At 54.8% G+C, this 16,722-nt stretch overlaps 1 protein-coding gene across 4 annotated transcripts; it reads left to right on the top strand.

Moving 5' to 3' along the window:
• The first annotated feature begins 6,869 nt into the window (after positions 1-6,869).
• PTGES2 (prostaglandin E synthase 2) lies at positions 6,870-13,241 on the top strand. 4 transcript variants are annotated; one of them, XM_079927618.1, is made up of 7 exons: positions 6,870-7,045; positions 9,191-9,388; positions 10,062-10,120; positions 10,496-10,641; positions 10,909-11,109; positions 11,447-11,564; positions 12,032-13,241. In XM_079927618.1, the coding sequence occupies exons 4-7, from the start codon at positions 10,529-10,531 to the stop codon at positions 12,152-12,154; spliced, it is 555 nt and encodes a 184-aa protein (XP_079783744.1). In that variant the 5' UTR covers positions 6,870-7,045; positions 9,191-9,388; positions 10,062-10,120; positions 10,496-10,528; the 3' UTR covers positions 12,155-13,241. The 4 variants fall into 4 exon arrangements, with proteins under 4 accessions (XP_079783744.1, XP_079783741.1, XP_079783742.1 ...); XM_079927616.1 differs by lacking the exon at positions 6,870-7,045 and adding an exon at positions 7,569-8,005 and having other exon boundaries at positions 10,492-10,641; XM_079927617.1 differs by lacking the exon at positions 6,870-7,045 and adding an exon at positions 7,729-8,005.
• Positions 13,242-16,722: the final 3,481 nt, after the last annotated feature.

The following is a 16,722-nucleotide window of genomic DNA, read 5'->3' as shown; positions in this document are numbered from 1 at the left end:
GAAATCCTTAGGGTCTACTGGGCAGCAGCAGCATGAGGTCTGGGGCCAGGCCCTTGTCCTGCTTCTGGTCCTTGGGTGCCTGGCCCATGCATGCATGCCCCTTAGATGGGTGCTCCTGCCTTTCACTCCAGGGCTTGGACTGCCATGCAAGCAAGAGGGCCTGTGATGATTACAAGGGGTCCAGGGGACTGGAGGCCACTGCTCTGAGCAGGGTCTGCAGGGGGCACCAGGCATCCAGCTGGCGGTGGGTGGATGCTGGGCTCCGGGGGAGTTGGGCAGGGGTAGCTGTTTCCATAGGCCTCTGCCTGGTATGTGGCCCTGACACTCAGCAAGACCTGCTCCTTCCTGCTCTGCACCCGTCCTGCCACGACCAAGACTGTGACAGTGGGGACAAGGTCAGGCTCCAAAGGGGCAGTGTGTCCATTTTCATAAGGAGAAGGGGCCGACCTGGGCCAGTGGACAGTGGGGCGAGGGGCCGGGAGCCTGGTGCAGGGAGCAGAGGAGAGTAAAACTCTGAGAACACCCATTGAAACCTTGGGCCTGGCCACTGCCCCTCTGTAGTCCAATTCTCAGGGGGACAAGGTAGGGGCCGGGGGGAGGTGTGAGTTTCTGGGGACCTTGGGCTGGAGGGAGGACCACCCCCTTCCCTCTTCTCATGACTCTCAGAATCACCTCAGGGGTGCGAACCCTCTACAGAGGTGTGACAGGCAGGCTGAGGACGCAGGGCATAGGTATAGGTGCTCCCTCTGGGCCCAGAGTCCCTCAACCCTCAGATGGGCACTGGCCTCCCCCAGGGTCAGTGCAGCCCGAGTGCTCTCCCTAGGAGCCAACCTGGGTCTGCCAGGATTGAGTGACCCATGGCTCCTTGGTCTCTACCCATACCTCTGGGGCCCCCTGTCCTGGGATACTGCTACGAACTGAATGTTTGTGTCCCCCCAGAATTCATGTTGAAATCCTAACCCACAATGCAATGGTATTAGGAGGGGCGCCTTTGGGAGGTAATTAGGTCATGAGAGTGGAGCCCTCATGAATGGGATTAGTGTCCTTATAAGTGACCCCAGAGAGCTCCTTGCCCCTTCCACCATGTGCAGACCCTGTGAGAAGACGGCTGTCTGTGAACCAGGAAATGGGCAGAAATGGGCCCCCACCAGACACCGAATCTTCTAGTGCCTTAATCTTGGACTTCACAGACTCTAAAACTGTAAGAATTAAATTTCTGTTGTTGGGACTTCCCTGGTGGCGCAGTGGTTAAGAATCCATCTGCCAGTGTGGGGTACACGGGTTCGATCCCTGGTCCGGGAAGATCCCACATGCCATGGAGCAACTAAGTCCGTGCGCCACAACTACTGAGCCTGCGCTCTAGAGCCCGTGAGCCACAGCTACTGACTCCTAAATCCTAAACTTCTAAGCTTGCTCTTTTTGTCCCTAAATTGCCACATTTCCTATCCATTCCTAATCCCCCATCTTCCTAGAAGTGTCATGTTTCTAAATCTCCTAGATAATCTTCATTCCTGGTCAACCTTTTAAAAAAAAGTTTAGTTTTTTTTAAAGTTTAGCTTTCTGAAAAGAAAATTGATTTCACTTGTTCAGAGCCTTCCTAAAAGACTGGGCTAAGAAAACATCCCAAATATTCTGTCCACTTTCACAGAGTGAAACCATACACTGACAGATTTCCCATCATTTCCCTCTCCTAAAGAGTTACTAAAGGATCTTTTAGGCCTCCTGGACTATTAAAACTATGCTAGGGCCTCTAGTTTGCACAGCTAGCGCGTGGAAGCCTTGCCCTTCTCCCACTGTCTGCTCTTCATCCTCCCTTCCAATGTTCCCCTTCCTACATGGCTGAAGTTTCTCACAGGTTCCCAGTGTACACCAAGTGTTTCCTCCGAGTGTGTGCTGTATCAGGTGGGAGAGGGGGGAGAGGCCCGTCCAGAGGACCTTGCCGGTATTCCAGGGCCGCAGGGTCCCTCCCTTCCGTGATCAGAGCCCTGCCCTTTTTACCTCCTAATTATCCCCACTAGGAGCAGGGAGCTGCTTCCTCCAGCTCCTGCCTAGTGAGGCTATTTTGGAGAATCGATGTGGAAGGTGGAGGGCTGACTTCTGGTCTTGGAGCTTGTGGACTGGAGTCAGACTACTGCCAAGAGAAGTCAAAAGGCGAGGGATGGTCAAGATTGGCCCCTGCTGGCGAGGAGAGAAAGGGAGGCTATCGGGAAGATAGGGCTGTTGCTCTGAAGGGTAGGCACGGAGGGGTGCCCAGTCTTCCTGTGGCCTGAGTGGACCTTGGGGAGTACACCTTGGGGAGGACTCATGTGAAAAGCAATCCTGGTGAACAGCAGTCTAGAAATTCTGAAGGGCCCTCCCTCCACCAGACAACCAGATCTAGCATGAAATAGACTCTTAACGCCCTGCTGGGCTCACAATAAACAAGGGACACGCATGGCTTTGAGGGTGTGTTTTAGAATAACTAGAAAGCCTGCAGAGTCATGAGCAAGGCGTCCAAAATAAAAATTTATAAAATAAACCACAGAATAACTTCAAAGAAAACAGAAGGAAGGAGAAAATGAAGTTAAGAGAAGAAATTAATGAATTAGAAAGACACAATAGGAATATCAAAGCCAAAAGTTGACTCTTGGAAAAGACTTATAATTTAGATAGAAATTTAGAAAAATTTCTCAAAACAGAAAGATATAAGGCACAAATAAACAGAAGTAAAAGAAGGATATAACTATAGATTCTATAGACATTAAATGGATAGGTAAATGTTACGGGTAATGAAATGGGAAATTTCCCAGTAAATTGTAATTTACCCAAAGGGATTCAATCTGAGCTGCCCTATAGCCACGACAGAAATCGAATCAATCATTAACAAACCTTCCCACAAATACCAGACGAGCAACATAAACTAAGCATGTTCAAAGTACGCAATCTGACAAGTTTTTAAAAATAAACTTTTAATTTTAAAATAGTTTTAGTTACAGAAAAATTGTGAAAAGAGCTCCCATATACCCTGCACTCAGTTTCCTGTATTATTAACATCTTATATTAGTTTGATACATTTGTTACAGTTAACAAACCATCAATGATACTTTATTAACCAAAGTCCATGCTTTATTCAGACTTCCTTGGTTTGTACATAAGGCCCTTTTTCCTGTTCCAAGATCCCACATTACATTTAGTTGTCACGTCTCTTTTTTTTTTAACATCTTTATTGGAGTATAACTGTTTTACAATGGTGTGTTAGTTTCTGCTTCACAACAAAGTGAATCAGCTATACATATACATACGTTGTCATGTCTCTTTAGGTTTCTTTCGGCTTTGAGAGTTTCTCGGATTTTCCTTGGTTCTGATGACCTTGACAGTCTGGAGAAGTGCTGCTCAGGTATTGTGCAGAACGTCCCTCTCGGGATTTGTCGGGTGTTTTCCTCATGGTTAGACTGGGCTTATGGGTTTTGGGGGAGAAAGAGTGCAGAGGTCAAGCGCCATTTTTGCATCACATCCTATCGAGGGCACATACTGTCAACATGACTGATCAATGTTGATGTTGACCTTGGTCACCTGGCTGGGGGGTGACTGTCAGGTTTCTCCATTGCAGTTACCCTTCTTCCCCCTTCCCACACTGTCCTCTTGGGAAGAAAGTCACTCTGCACAGCCCACACCTAAGGAGGGTGGAGTTTTGCTCCACCTCCTTGAGGGCAGGATGTCTACACAAATTATTTGGAATTCTTCTCTACGAGAGATTTGTATCTTCTCCCCCCTTTACTTATTAATTCAATCATTTATTTATATCAGAATGGGCTCATGAATATTTATTGTATACGTTGGGTTATAATCCAATACTACTTTATTTTGTTGATCAAATTGTTCCAACTTTGGCCATTGGAGCTCCGAAGTCCTTTGTTTTATATATATACATTTACTTATTTTTAATTTATTTTATTTTTGGCTACATTGGGTCTTTGTTGCTGTGCACAGGCTTTCTCTAGTTGCAGTGAGTGGGGGGCTACTCTTCTTTGCAGTGCATGGGCTTCTCATGGCGGTGGCTTCTCTTGTCGCAGAGAACGGGCTCTAGGTGCGCGGGCTTCAGTAGTTGTGGCTCGCAGGCTACAGTAGTTGTGGCTCGCGGGCTCTAGAGCGCAGGCTCAGTAGTTGTGGCGCACGGGCTTAGTTGCTCAGCGGCAGGTGGGATCTTCCCGGACCAGGGCTCGAACCTGTGCATTGGCAGGTGGATTCTTAATCACTATGCCACCAGGGAAGCCCTCTGAAGTCCTTTTGACATACCGCTTTCATTGTAGTTTTCGCGCAATTTGTTATGACATATATAAATACCCATGGAACCACCACCACAATCAAGACAGTGAACATACTCATCACCCCCAAAACCCCTCATGCCCCTTCCCTCCTGCTCCTCGTCATCACACACCCCCTACCCCACTCCCAGGCAACCCCCAGGCTGCTTTCTCACCATAAATTAGTTTGCATTTTCTAGTTGTATATAAGTGGAACCAAATAGTACATATGCTTTATTGCCTGGCCTCTTTCATTCAGCACAATTATTTTGAGATTCATCTCTTCAGTAGGTTTTGGGTGAGATGAAGGGGCAGTGGGACATTTGGGTAGAACCCACTGGGGTGTTAGAGGGGTGAGTGCTGGGGTCAGGAGGAGTGGCAGAGCAGGGGCTGGGCAGTCATGGAGGGTGAAGCGGTTGGCAGGACTCTTGGGTTCTCCCTTGACGACGGAGGCAGGAGCAGAAAAGGTGAAAATGGTTAGGTGGGAAAGATAGTCAATTGGGTGATTATGCCAGGATGAGGGTGGGGTGCCTGTGGGACATCCCAGCTGACCCAGAGGCAATTGTAAACCCAGGATAGGGTTGACCTGAAACCATAGGCTGGGCATTCACGACACAGATGGTAACAGAAACCAGGGTAGGGAAGAGGTGGCCGAGGCCACGTGTATGGGGCCTAGTGGGTCCAAGAATGAACCCCGAAGAACCCAGTTCTTAAGAGGCAGGGCTGGGGCTTCCCTGGTGGCGCAGTGGTTAAGAATCTGCCTGCCAATGCAGGGGACACGGGTTCGAGCCCTGGTTCGGGAAGATCCCACGTGCTGCGGAGCAACTAAGCCCATGTGCCACAACTACTGAGCCTGTGGTCTAGAGCCTGCGAGCCACAACTACTGAAGCCCGCGAGCCACAACTACTGAAGCCTGCGCACCTAGAGCCCATGATTTGCAACAAGAGAAGCCACTGCAATGAGTAGCCTGTGCACCACAAGGAAGAGTAACCCCTGCTTGCCACAACTAGAGAAAACCCACATGCAGCAAAAATAAATAAATAAATACATTTATTAAAAAAAAAAAAAAGAGGCAGGGCCGCATAAGAGAGGGTGAAGGAAAACAAGGAGAGTGAGGTCACGGACTCAGAGGGACATGTGCCCAAGAGACTGGCTAGTAGGGTCACATACCAATGAGAGGTCACAGAAGCTACAGCCTAGAATGGGGCTCCTGGGCTGGCACGATCTGGGCTATGCCTGGACAGAGGCTCTGTCCTCTCTCCCGTGTGAGAACCCTGGGTCTTGGCCACCTGTCCCCAGATGTCCCATAGCAACAGGGAACAGCACAGCTACCCCTAGGGTTTGCTCAGACTTGGGCCTAGGGATCCATCCAGCTCAGCCACAGACAGAAGGTTGCTGCCTGGAAAGAACTAAAGAAGAGGCCGTATAGGGACCCAGGGCAGTGAGCATCGGCTGGCAGGTCAAGACACGTGGGCCTGCCCTTACGTCCTGCCCAATCTTGGCCAGGAAGACAAAGTGAGAATTTGCCAAGTATTTTGGTGGAGGATTGGGTTATTGGGTTTCCTTTCTGTATTTGGCAAAGATGGAGCAAGCTGCCAGGTAGGCAAAAAATAGGGGTCTCTAAAACACCCCAGCCTCACTAGCCTCCAGACTCTCCCCATTCATTTCCCCATTTAATTCTGACAGATCTCATTGCAGGAAACACTAACCATTATTGTTATTTTACAGATGGGGAAACTGAGGCTGCAGAAGGGGAGAAGGGAGCTAATGGTTCTCTCTCCTTCCCCCCTACCCCCACCCCCTGCAGTGCTGTGTAGGCAACAGGCCGCTTTGTAAGCAAGTCACATTCGCCAGGGCTCCAGGCCACACCAGCAAAGGTGCCTGGGGTTGCTGACTCAGCAGGGCGGCACGCCCACCCAGATAGCCCCTCCTGCCAAGCCAAGAAGGTCCACTCCCGGCCCCGGCCCCTTAGGAGTCTCCGTCTCCACATGGGCTGAAAGAAGTGTCTGGAGCAAATCCCAGTCCCAAAGGGCGAGTGACCTGAAGCGGCCTCAGTTTCCCCATCTGTAAAACGGGGCCTGTCGCCCACAGTTCTCGAAGGCTGCGGTTTCCAGGGACCCGCTCGCAGGTGCTCGTCCCAAACCCCCGGAGGGCGCTTGCTGCTCCGGAACCACCCTGGGGCGGGGGGATGGGAGGGCTCTGCGGTTCCTTCCCGGTCCCTATCCTGGCCCCGATTCCCCTTCCCAGGAGGGCACCCCAGAGAAAGCAAAGTCGTTTCAGCAGCCCCCCTGGGTCACCTGCTTCCTCGAAGCCGTCGTCCTCGCCTTCCGGGCCCGCCTCCACCGGCATGCCCAGGTCCCCGTTGGGGCCCGACATTGTGGGCTCGGGCGCCGCAAGGGCAGCGCGAAGACGGGACACAGCGATTGTAGCACAGAAAGCCGGCACAGGGCGGAAGGTGGAGGTGATGGGTGGAACTCGGGACCAGCTGGGCTGAATGCCACAACTGAACGCGCCCGGGCCCCGCCCCCACCCGCTGTGAGACTCCGCCCCACGTCCCGCCCCACTCAGAGCCCGGTCCCTGTCGCAGCCCAGCTCTTGCGACTCACCCCGGGAGCGAAGCTTTGTGCCCGCCTGGCCTTCAGACTCCGCATCGCCCCGCCCACAATCTGTCCAGCCTTCAGATCCCCATCCACTCCTCGAGCCCCACCCATCTCCCGGCCGCCGGGAGGGGCCATCCCGGGGCTGCCCGCCGAGAAGCCTAGGTAGTTGAGCCTCGGGCCCTCAGTTTGGGCCAAGGAGCCCGACAGAGGGGCGGGAGGGCTTGGAATCCCCACTCCGCCCTATCCTGCCGCTGGGCACCTGCGGGTCGGCGACTCGGCGCCTTCGGGTGGGCGAAATAAATACGAGACACGTGGTTTCTAAGGCCCCCTGTGTGTATGGAAAATTTTATGGTTCGGGCCACAGAAGAAACGGTGCAGCGGTGCGGGAGGGCAGAAAAAGCCCGATTCGAGGATTCCCACCTATTGTGGGTCGGGCTGGGCGGTTTCTGCGACTCTCCTGGACCCGACGCCGTGACGCTTTCCCTGATAGTCTGAAGGGTTCACTCTCTTTCGATTGGGTGCGTATTACGGATGACGCTGACGGCCACATGGCGAGCTACGTGGCCGAGTTCCTGCGTTCGTCTCCGGGTCACCACCGAGACCAGTTACATCTACACTTTAGAAGCCGGGGCATTTAGCAGACATCCCTAGGTGTGTTTCTTCGGCTCTGACGGATGTGTGGAACTGGGCTCCGAGGACTCACGCCCAGTCCCACGAGAGCTGGCCCTCCCCACTCGGCATCATTGTCACTCCGGCAACCTGCAGGGCGCCGGAGACCTGCTCCTTTAAGAGGAGCCTGAGCCCGGGCCATCTTTGTTTCTCGCGCCCTCCCGCTGCGCCGGCGGAGCAAACATGGCCCACGCTGTGCGGGCGCTGTGGCCCGGCGGGCTCGCTCTGACCTGGAGGCTGGGCGGTCGTCCCGCGCTGGGACTTCCCGCGCAGAGCCGGGCCGGCTTAACCGGGGCGGCGGGAGGCCCGGGCCCCGCCGCCACCACCCGCAAGGGGGGCGCACGGCTCCTGGGGGCGGCGGCGCTGGCCCTGGGAGGAGCCCTGGGGCTGTACCACACTGCACGGTGGCACCTGCGCGCCCAGAACCTCCGTGCCGACCTCTCAGCCGCGCAGGTAAGCCCGGGTCGGACCAAGCCTTGGGTAGGGGCGTTCGGGTCAGCGCCGAACTTCGGGACTTCTGGGAACCGGCGGTGTCAGGAATCGCCTCCTCCGTCCGCTCTTAACCTTGGACCAGTGACTTGGTTTTAAGCCCTCGAGCCCTCAGCGTCCTCATCTGTGAAATGGGGCGCTACTGATGCCTGCTGACTAGAATTCTCGTTGTTTCAAAGTCGTTTTTCTAACGTGTTTTAAGACTTTTTGATGGAAAGATTTGGAGATCACTGAAAAGGGAAAGCCTCTTGTACAGTGGATGGCTTTACAAACATTTTATCGTGTCCCTGCCACTGTCTCCAAATCCCGAGGTTGTGTATTTATTAGTACTGTTATTAGTATTTTTACGGAACTGATGACCCTTAGACTCCAGGCCCTGAGACACGGAGGAACAAGGGTATGTCCCCCAAGCCGGGTGGTGGCCCAGCTGCCCTTGCGATGCTTTGTACACAGCACCAGCACCCCCCCCCACACACACCCCCACAGGCGCCCCTTTCCTGAACCCATGGGAACAGGAACGGTAGATGGGGAGTGGAATTCCGTATCTGCCTGCCCGCCCACCTCCATGGCCCAGCCTCAGTCTCTCATCTCTGAACAATGGGGGAGCGGTACTGCAGCTGTGGCTTTCAAACATGAATATGCTGCGAGCTCTCGTGAGGCTCTCCTGCTCTATGCAGGCCAGTGGCCCAGATATAACGCTCCCCTCTTGTAGATTTGAGGTAGACCCCGCTCGGAAACGCTGGGCTCTGCCTCCACACCCCTTGAAGGGGTCGGGGTGGGCACTCCCAAGTTGAAACAGTTGCATCTGGGGGGGCACACCTGGCGGTGTCTGAAGTTCCCTTGGGACAGGAAGGAGAGGAGAGATGTCTGTCTAGCGTTGGACAGAGATGAGAAGATTCCTCCTACACAGAACAGACTTTCTACCTGGGGAGCCCACTGGATGGGCGCTTGGCTGTCCACTGCAGGAGCCTGCTGCCCACCTCCCTTCACCTCCCTTTCTCCCTGTCACCCATCCCGCATTTCTCCTGAAGTTCTCAGGTCATCCTAGAAAACTCTCTTGGGAAACTTTTGCTTGGGGGTGGGGCCTGGACCTGGGGGCGGGGCCTGGGCACCGGGCCTCAGAAGCGCCCTCCTCTGCTCCTCATCCAGCTCTCCCTGTCCAGCCGCCTGCAGCTGACTCTGTACCAGTACAAAACGTGTCCCTTCTGCAGCAAGGTCCGCGCCTTCCTCGACTTCCACGCCCTGCCCTACCAGGTGGTGGAGGTGAACCCTGTGCGCAGGGCCGAGATCAAGTTCTCCTCCTACAGGAAGGTGCCCATCCTGTTGGCCCAGGAAGGAGACAGCTTGGTGAGCCTTGGGGAGCTCCCTCCCTGCCCCGTTGTCCAGGCTTGTCCTGAGCTGGGCCCTGCCCTGCAGCCCTGGAAGGAACTTGGGCTCTCCGGGCCTCAGCTGGGGCTTATGAACCCGTGAGTCTAAGGGAGACAGAGGACCACAGAGCTTAACAACGTGGCTTCTGAGGTCAGGGTGGACTGGGTTCAAGGTGGAGCTCTGTCACTCACTGGCTATGTGACTTGGGGCTAGTCACTTAGCCCCTCTGGGTTTGCTTCGTTAATCAACGGAGAACCATACTCTCCAGGGTGTAGGGCTTGGCTCCTAGTACGTAGCTTCTGAGTCTTCCCGGCCCCTCAGTGCCCAGGAGGCCAAGCGGGTGAGTGGGCGGGGCTCAGATCCTGGGTCCTCCCCACATTCTCCTCCCCATTAGCCACATTTGGGTCTCCCTGACTCGGGACAGGCTTCCCTGAGGGCGGGGAGTGGGTCCTGGGGGAAGGGAAAGCTCAGTGGGCATCGATTTTAGGGGTGAACCTCCAGGGACAGACAAACAATGCCCAGGTTCCACCCGACCAGCTTCTGCAGAGTGCTTGGGTGTCAGGATTAAGAGCCCCTGGTGATCCTGCCAGTGGCCAGTCAGCCAGTACCCCCCGCCCCCCACAGTCTTGATCTAAACCATCCTCTTCTCCAGCAACAACTGAACGACTCCTCTGTCATCATCAGTGCCCTCAAGACCTACCTGGTGTCGGGGTAAGGAGCCCCTGAGGCCCAGGCTGGCGCTGCAGCTCATCCTGTCTCCTATCTCAGGGAGGCCTCCCCTAGGTTCCTGCATGGGAGTGGGGTGGAGCTGCTGCTTAGATTTCCAGGATGGGCCACGGGCATCACTCTGAGACTCCCCCTTCTTCTGTGCATCTCCCTCTGTTGGGGAAGTGCTTCTGGTATCTGCCCCAAGTCCCTCTTGCTGCAGGACCTCCTGTGTCACCCACAGGAGGGTGGGAAAGCTTTTGTGGGTCAGTCCTGGGGCTGGATCAGGCTGGGGTAGATATTCATCCCGAGGAGGTGAGGGCTGAGTCTCCTGGAGGAAGAGGGAGTCAGGGTGAGGCTCTGGATATCTCCCAAAGGCAGCCCCTCGAAGACATCATCACCTACTACCCACCCATGAAGGCTGTGAACGACCAGGGCAAGGAGGTGACCGAATTCTGCAACAAGTACTGGCTCATGCTGGATGAAAAGGAGGCCCAGCGGATGTATGGTGGGAAGGAGGCCAGGACGTGAGTGGGGCCGGGGCCGGCCCTGGGGATGTGGGGAGGGGCTGGTCTTCCCCAGAGGGGACCAGGCTGCGCGAGATGCTGTGAGCCAGGAGCAGCATGGGAGACCACGAGGGCTGGGGCTGAGCCACGGGCGTGACTGACTCTCCTGAGGACCTCCTGCTTCCGTCCGTACACTGGGCTGTCGAGATAGTGCGTCTGCTCCCTCAGCTCCCAGGCCCTGGCTCAGGGAGCCCACCTGGCCCACCTTCTGTCCCCCCTTGCCCGCAGGGAGGAGATGAAGTGGCGGCAGTGGGCAGACGACTGGCTGGTGCACCTCATCTCCCCCAATGTGTACCGCACGCCGACCGAAGCCTTGGCCTCCTTTGACTACATTGTCAAGGAGGGCAATTTCGGGACCGTGGAGGGCGCCATGGCCAAGTACATGGGCGCAGCTGCCATGTACTTCATCAGCAAGCGGCTCAAGAGCAGGTGACGGTGCACACGTGTGTGTGCGCGCTCGTGTGTGCGCGTGCACTCATGTGCGCGTGCACCTGGGGGCCTGCCCTCCCCAAGTCCCCAGCGTTAGCCAAGCTGAGACTCAAACCCAGAACCCCTGATTGCCTCCCCCAGCCCAGGGCAAGCAGGGCTGGCCTGGGAGTCCAGAGCTGGGTCTCTGCCTTGTACCTTCCTCTGTTTTCCTCTCCATGGTTGGGTCTCTTGTCCTGCTCCACCCGCCGAAGTAGCCTTGGCCCCCGGGCCTTCTCGCTCCCCCAACCTGGGCCAGGTTTCGGAGTTCCCCTGATGGACTTCCCCCACTCCTACCCAGGCACCGCCTCCAGGACGACGTGCGTGAGGATCTCTACGAGGCTGCCAACAAGTGGGTGGCAGCTGTGGGCAAAGACCGGCCCTTCATGGGGGGCCAGAGGCCGAACCTGGCTGATCTGGTGAGTGTGGTGGTGTCAGAGGGTGCACAGACCAAAGGGTCTGTCCTTGGGGTGGGGGAGGCCCAGGCAGGCAATACCTACGTCTCACAGCTCCTCCATCCCAGAGGCATCTGCCTCCACTGGTTGTCAAGGGCTTAAGGAAAACCAGTGCTCCAGGCTTCTGCCCAGCAAGATTCCTGGGACAGTGTCTTGTTGGCCTGACTTCAATGCCAATCCTTGAAGCAGTCCTACAGCCAGGGTAGAATATGTTGATTGCAAGGCTCTGGTCTTGGAGCGAGTGGTGGGGTCCGCTCTTCCCGAATCCTACAGCCAACCCACACGCTTCATTCAAAGTCCTGCGTGCAAAAATGGCCCGTCAGTGGGTCACGGGGCTCCCTGAACGGGGAGGTGATGGGCTCAGGGCACACACCGGGCAGAGGGCGGGGCAGGCATGGACACCCCCTCTGTACCCGCCCCCCCTCCCCCAGGCAGTGTACGGTGTGCTGCGTGTGATGGAGGGTCTGGAGGCCTTCGACGACCTGATGCGTCACACTCACATCCAGCCCTGGTACCTGCGGGTGGAGAAGGCCATCGCTGAGGCCCCCCAGTGAACTGAGCATCCCTGCCGGGAGGAGGGAGGGAACAGTGGAAGACACCGGCTGTGGGGGACCAGGGCCGCTGGGCCAGCACCTGCTGATGCTGTGATACAGTGCAGCAGGGGACAGGATCATTCGACCTCTTGCCCACCCACCCTAACTGCCCCCTCGCTTCTAACACTGGACGTCTGCTGGAGCCCTGGGGCGCTGGGGGACAAAGCCCAGGCTCAGTTTCCATTCACAAATGTACCCCCGCCCCCCGGGGCATGGAAGGCTACCTCCCTCACCAGCTGGACCCCCTCCTGGGCCTCCCTGCTCTTTAGCCTTCTCTGGGGCTCTCAAGGCTGCCTTGTTTACACCCCGTGGGTGGGAATCAGGTTGGGCTCCTGCCCTGGGCAAGGGAAGTAGGAACCGTCTGGTTTGGGGAGGCCCCATCCCTGGCTCCCCCGGTTCCTGCTCTTCCCAGGTGTCCCCAGGACTGTGTGTCATGTTCACAATAAAGAAAAGGTTTGCTGCTCCCCGCGTGGCGGCACCATAGTGGAGGTCCGCAGCCAGTAAATACCGTGTGTCCAGTGCTTACTAAGGCCTGGGTGAAAGGCTCAGTGGGCTTTGTGTCCCATAACCCCTGGGACACGGACATGGGATGTGCAGCAGGCCTGGGTGAAAGGCTCAGTGGGCTTTGTGTCCCATAACCCCTGGGACACGGACATGGGATGTGCAGCAGGCCTGGGTGAAAGGCTCAGTGGGCTTTGTGTCCCATAACCCCTGGGACACGGACATGGGATGTGCAGCAGGGAGGTGCAGAGATGGCCCAGGGTGCAGGTTCAGTTCTGCTCCCCACTGACCGCGGGGCTCTGGGCAGGGGCACCCCTCTCGGCCCGAGTCTCCTCATCTGTCAGATGGGCACAATGGTGGTCCCCACCTCAAGGGGAAGTTGTGAGGGCTTGATCGCAGGATACAGGTCACGTGTGCAGAAGGGCGCCTGGTGCAGCAGGGGCCGGGGTTGTTCCAGTCTTGCTCTGGAGACCAGGAGACGAGGGTGCAGAGGACACAGTGCCTTCCAGGGGCCCCTCTGGCAGCACCGAGCCACCCAGGGCTTCAAATCCCAGGCCTGGCATTTCACGGTGGGGGGGGGACGCTGGGACAGGGGGCTATAGAGAGAAGCGGTTCTGGGAACGAGGCAGGGCTGTGGGGTCCCTGTTCCCCTGGTTTCAGCAGATGAGGGGCACACTGGTCTGCTGAGGTGGCCCTGCAGAGGCCCGACAGGCAGCCAGTGAGCTGAATTCTACCTCCCGGGCCCTCCCTACTGTGCAGTGACTGGGCAACCCTCTCAGGAGAGTTTAAATTTTTTCTTTGTTAATTTTTTTTTAAAAAAATTATTTTATCTATTTGTTTTTGGCTGCGTTGGGTCTTCGTTGCTGCGCACGGGCTTTTCTCTAGTTGCGGCGAGCGGGGACCACTCTTCGTTGTGATGCACAGGCTTCTCATTGCGGTGGCTTCTCTTGTTGCAGAGCATGGACTCTAGGCCCGCGGGGTTCAGTAGTTGTGGCACACAGGCTCAGTAGTTGTGGCTCGCGGGCTGTAGAGTGCAGGCTCAGTAGTTGTGGTGCACGGGCTTAGTTGTTCCGTGGCATGTGGGATCTTCCCAGACCAGGGCTCAAACCCGTGTCTCCTGCATTGGCAGGCGGATTCTTAACCACTGTGCCACCAGGGAAGCCCTGTTAATTTTTTTAAAACATAAAAACAATTCATGGTCTTTGGGGACTTCCCTGGCAGTCCAGTGGTTAAGACTCCATGCTCCTAATGCAGGGGGCACGGGTTCGATTCCTGCTCGGGGAACTAAGATCTCACAAGTTGCACGGCGTGGCCAAAAAAAAAAAAAAAAATTCATGGTTTTTGTATTAGCAAACATTCAAATAAGGTAGAAGCGACAAGCACTCTGGAGGCAGACAGTGTCATTTTGGGAGCAGTGGCCTCAGCTTCTGTTTTTGTTCCCATGGCGAGCATCTGTCCTTGTCACCGTGTCACACTGGCTGGGTCTTCATGGCTGCAGAGTGCTCCTTCCTCTGGGAGGAAGGAGAGAAGCTGAGGCCTGAGGCCACACCAGTCTGTGGGTTGAGGAGCCGTGGAAGCTGCCTCCATGGGGCCCACAGGTGTTGAGGTCTCCCGAGTCACCGCTGTGTCCAGGATGCAGTTCCCCCTTCATTGATCGGCCTTTAAGTCCCAAGGCGCCTTTGCTCCAAGGACCTGCGTTGGCCTGTGGACCCCAGAGCCTCCCTCAGCGGGGCAGGCACTAGGCCAGGAGCACCTCGGGGCTGCATCCCTGCCCCCCTCCCCACTTTGCCTGCTCTTCACAGACAGGCTTTTCCTTGTTACCCCCCAGGGTTACTTGGTGCTTTTCCAGCTGCTCAAGGAGGCCGACTCGCCTTTCTCTGTCTCAATCCCAAATTCCCCAAAGGGAGCATTTGATGTGACCTGCTTGGGATGAGGCGTCTACCTTCAGTCCATGGCACCATGGCCTGGGGAGGGTCTCACGTCCCACAGTCCCACCCTGTGCTTCCTGCCCTTTCTGCTCCCTGCTAAATCCAGTGATCATGTCTTCCTCTTGAGGCCTGGTCTGGCGAAGGAGGTGCCAGGGGCAGGCCAGACCCCAGCTACTCATCACCACCCCTCTCCTTGTTTTCACAGAGATGTTTTCTTCTGTTTTTGCATTTCTCAGAGGAGGATATGGTTGATGGCAGAGCCATGCCGGGGATAGGGGCCTCACTCCTGACTGGGGCTTTATCCCTGGGGCTGCAGCAGGCAGAGAGGAGCCTGCTCACACCCTCCTCACCCACCTCCACTAAATGGTCACCTTGATGAAAAGTCACCTTGATGAAAAGGACTGTGCTAACTAGACCCATTCCCTGTGACGGGCTGGAGAATGGCCAGTCAATGCAAGGCCACCACGGGGCACTGAGTCCTGCTTCTCTCACGGAGTATTTCCCCCAGAGGTGACAACCTTGCCTCAGTTACCTTTTCCCATAACCAGCAGAGGGCGGTAGAGGATGCAAAAGCCCTGTAGGGGATGGCCACAAGACCTGGTGCTGCCACCTTGTGGCCAATTCTGGGATCGCACCTTTGGGCCATCTTCATTTTCCAGGGACCCTATTTGCCCATCTGTAAAATGGGTTTAGCATGCAAAGTGCTGAAGATGGGTAGGTAGGAAGAGTCACACCTTTCAGGGGAAAAGGCCGCAAGCTAGGAACCCTTGCCCCATCTTGGTAATGCTTAGGTTATGGCTTGTGCCTGTGGGCATTGGTAGCAGCAGAAGGCCTGAAGTGGGAACTCTGCAATTGTTTGCTGTGACCTTGGGCAAGCCCCATCCTTGCCCATCCGTGGGCAAGCTCTCGGAGGTCAGTTACCCTTCATGGGGTTGTTGAAATCAGGGATGGGAAGGTTGCACAAAGTTGATGTGCATTGTTGATGTGTGAGGGGTGTTTTTCTGCAGCCGGTGGGGTCTGCTGTCTCTTCTCAGAACACACTCCCTGCTGTTTCCTGCTGGGCTCCTGGAGTTCACGGCCAAGTGCTCCAGGAAGTAAGAAGGGAAGAGAGCCGTGAGAATGGCGAGATCCCTCCTCCCTGGGAGTCAGGGAGGGCTCCCTCAGGAGAGCAAGCCACAGCAGGGGCTTTAAGGATTAGGATTCTGGTTCACTATTTTTGTTAGATTATTAAATTTAAAATTTTCATTTTGATTATGCAAGTAATTGTTCATTGTGCATAAATAGAGCTTGTGGATAAGCAAAAAGATACCAGTTATTCACAGACCCATCACTGAGATTTAAAAATTTAAATATCAAAAATTTAAAAAGTTTTGAGACTTCCCTGGCAGTCCAGTGGTTAAGACTCCGTGCTCTCAATGCAGGGGGCACAGGTTCGATCCCTGGTCGGGGAACTAAGATCCCACAAGCTGCGCGGCGTAGCCAATAAAAAAAAAAGTTTTTTTTTTGGAGAATAGCCTTCTAGTTATTTTTTATGTATCTGCATATAGTGTGTATGTATATATATATATATATATATATATATACACACATAAAATATTTTATATTTATATATATAATTTATATTTTATGTACAATATTTATATCTAACAGTTAAATGGGGCCTATTTTGTGGCAAGCACCACTTTAAGCACTTTATACATATTACCTCATTTAATCCTTTCAACATCCCTATGAGGTAAGTACAAATATTCCCATTTTACAGATGAGGAAGCTGAGGCATCAGAAAGGTTAAATGAATTGCCTGGTGTCACACAGTAAATGGCACAGGCAGGATTTGAACCCAGATCTCCTGGCTCCAGAGTCGATGATCTTAATCACAATGTCACATTACTTCTCTCTCTCTCTAGATACATATTTTTTGAAATAAAAATTCAGATCACACAGTAGCTCCTGAATCACATTCCAGATCAGTAACTGTTCTCCCTCACCATTTCTAATGACTGTTCCACAGTATGCCATGCTCCACTGGATGACTCTTCCCTAATTTTTTTAACCAGTCCAATGGGAAGGATGTGGACGGGCAGAAGTGTCTAATGGGGA

This window comes from Stenella coeruleoalba (genome assembly GCF_951394435.1).
Source record: "Stenella coeruleoalba genome assembly, chromosome: 7".
In the NCBI taxonomy this organism is placed as follows: domain Eukaryota; kingdom Metazoa; phylum Chordata; class Mammalia; order Artiodactyla; family Delphinidae; genus Stenella; species Stenella coeruleoalba.
Note: the sequence above shows the minus strand (reverse complement) of the source record. Positions and strands in the feature narration are given on the sequence as shown.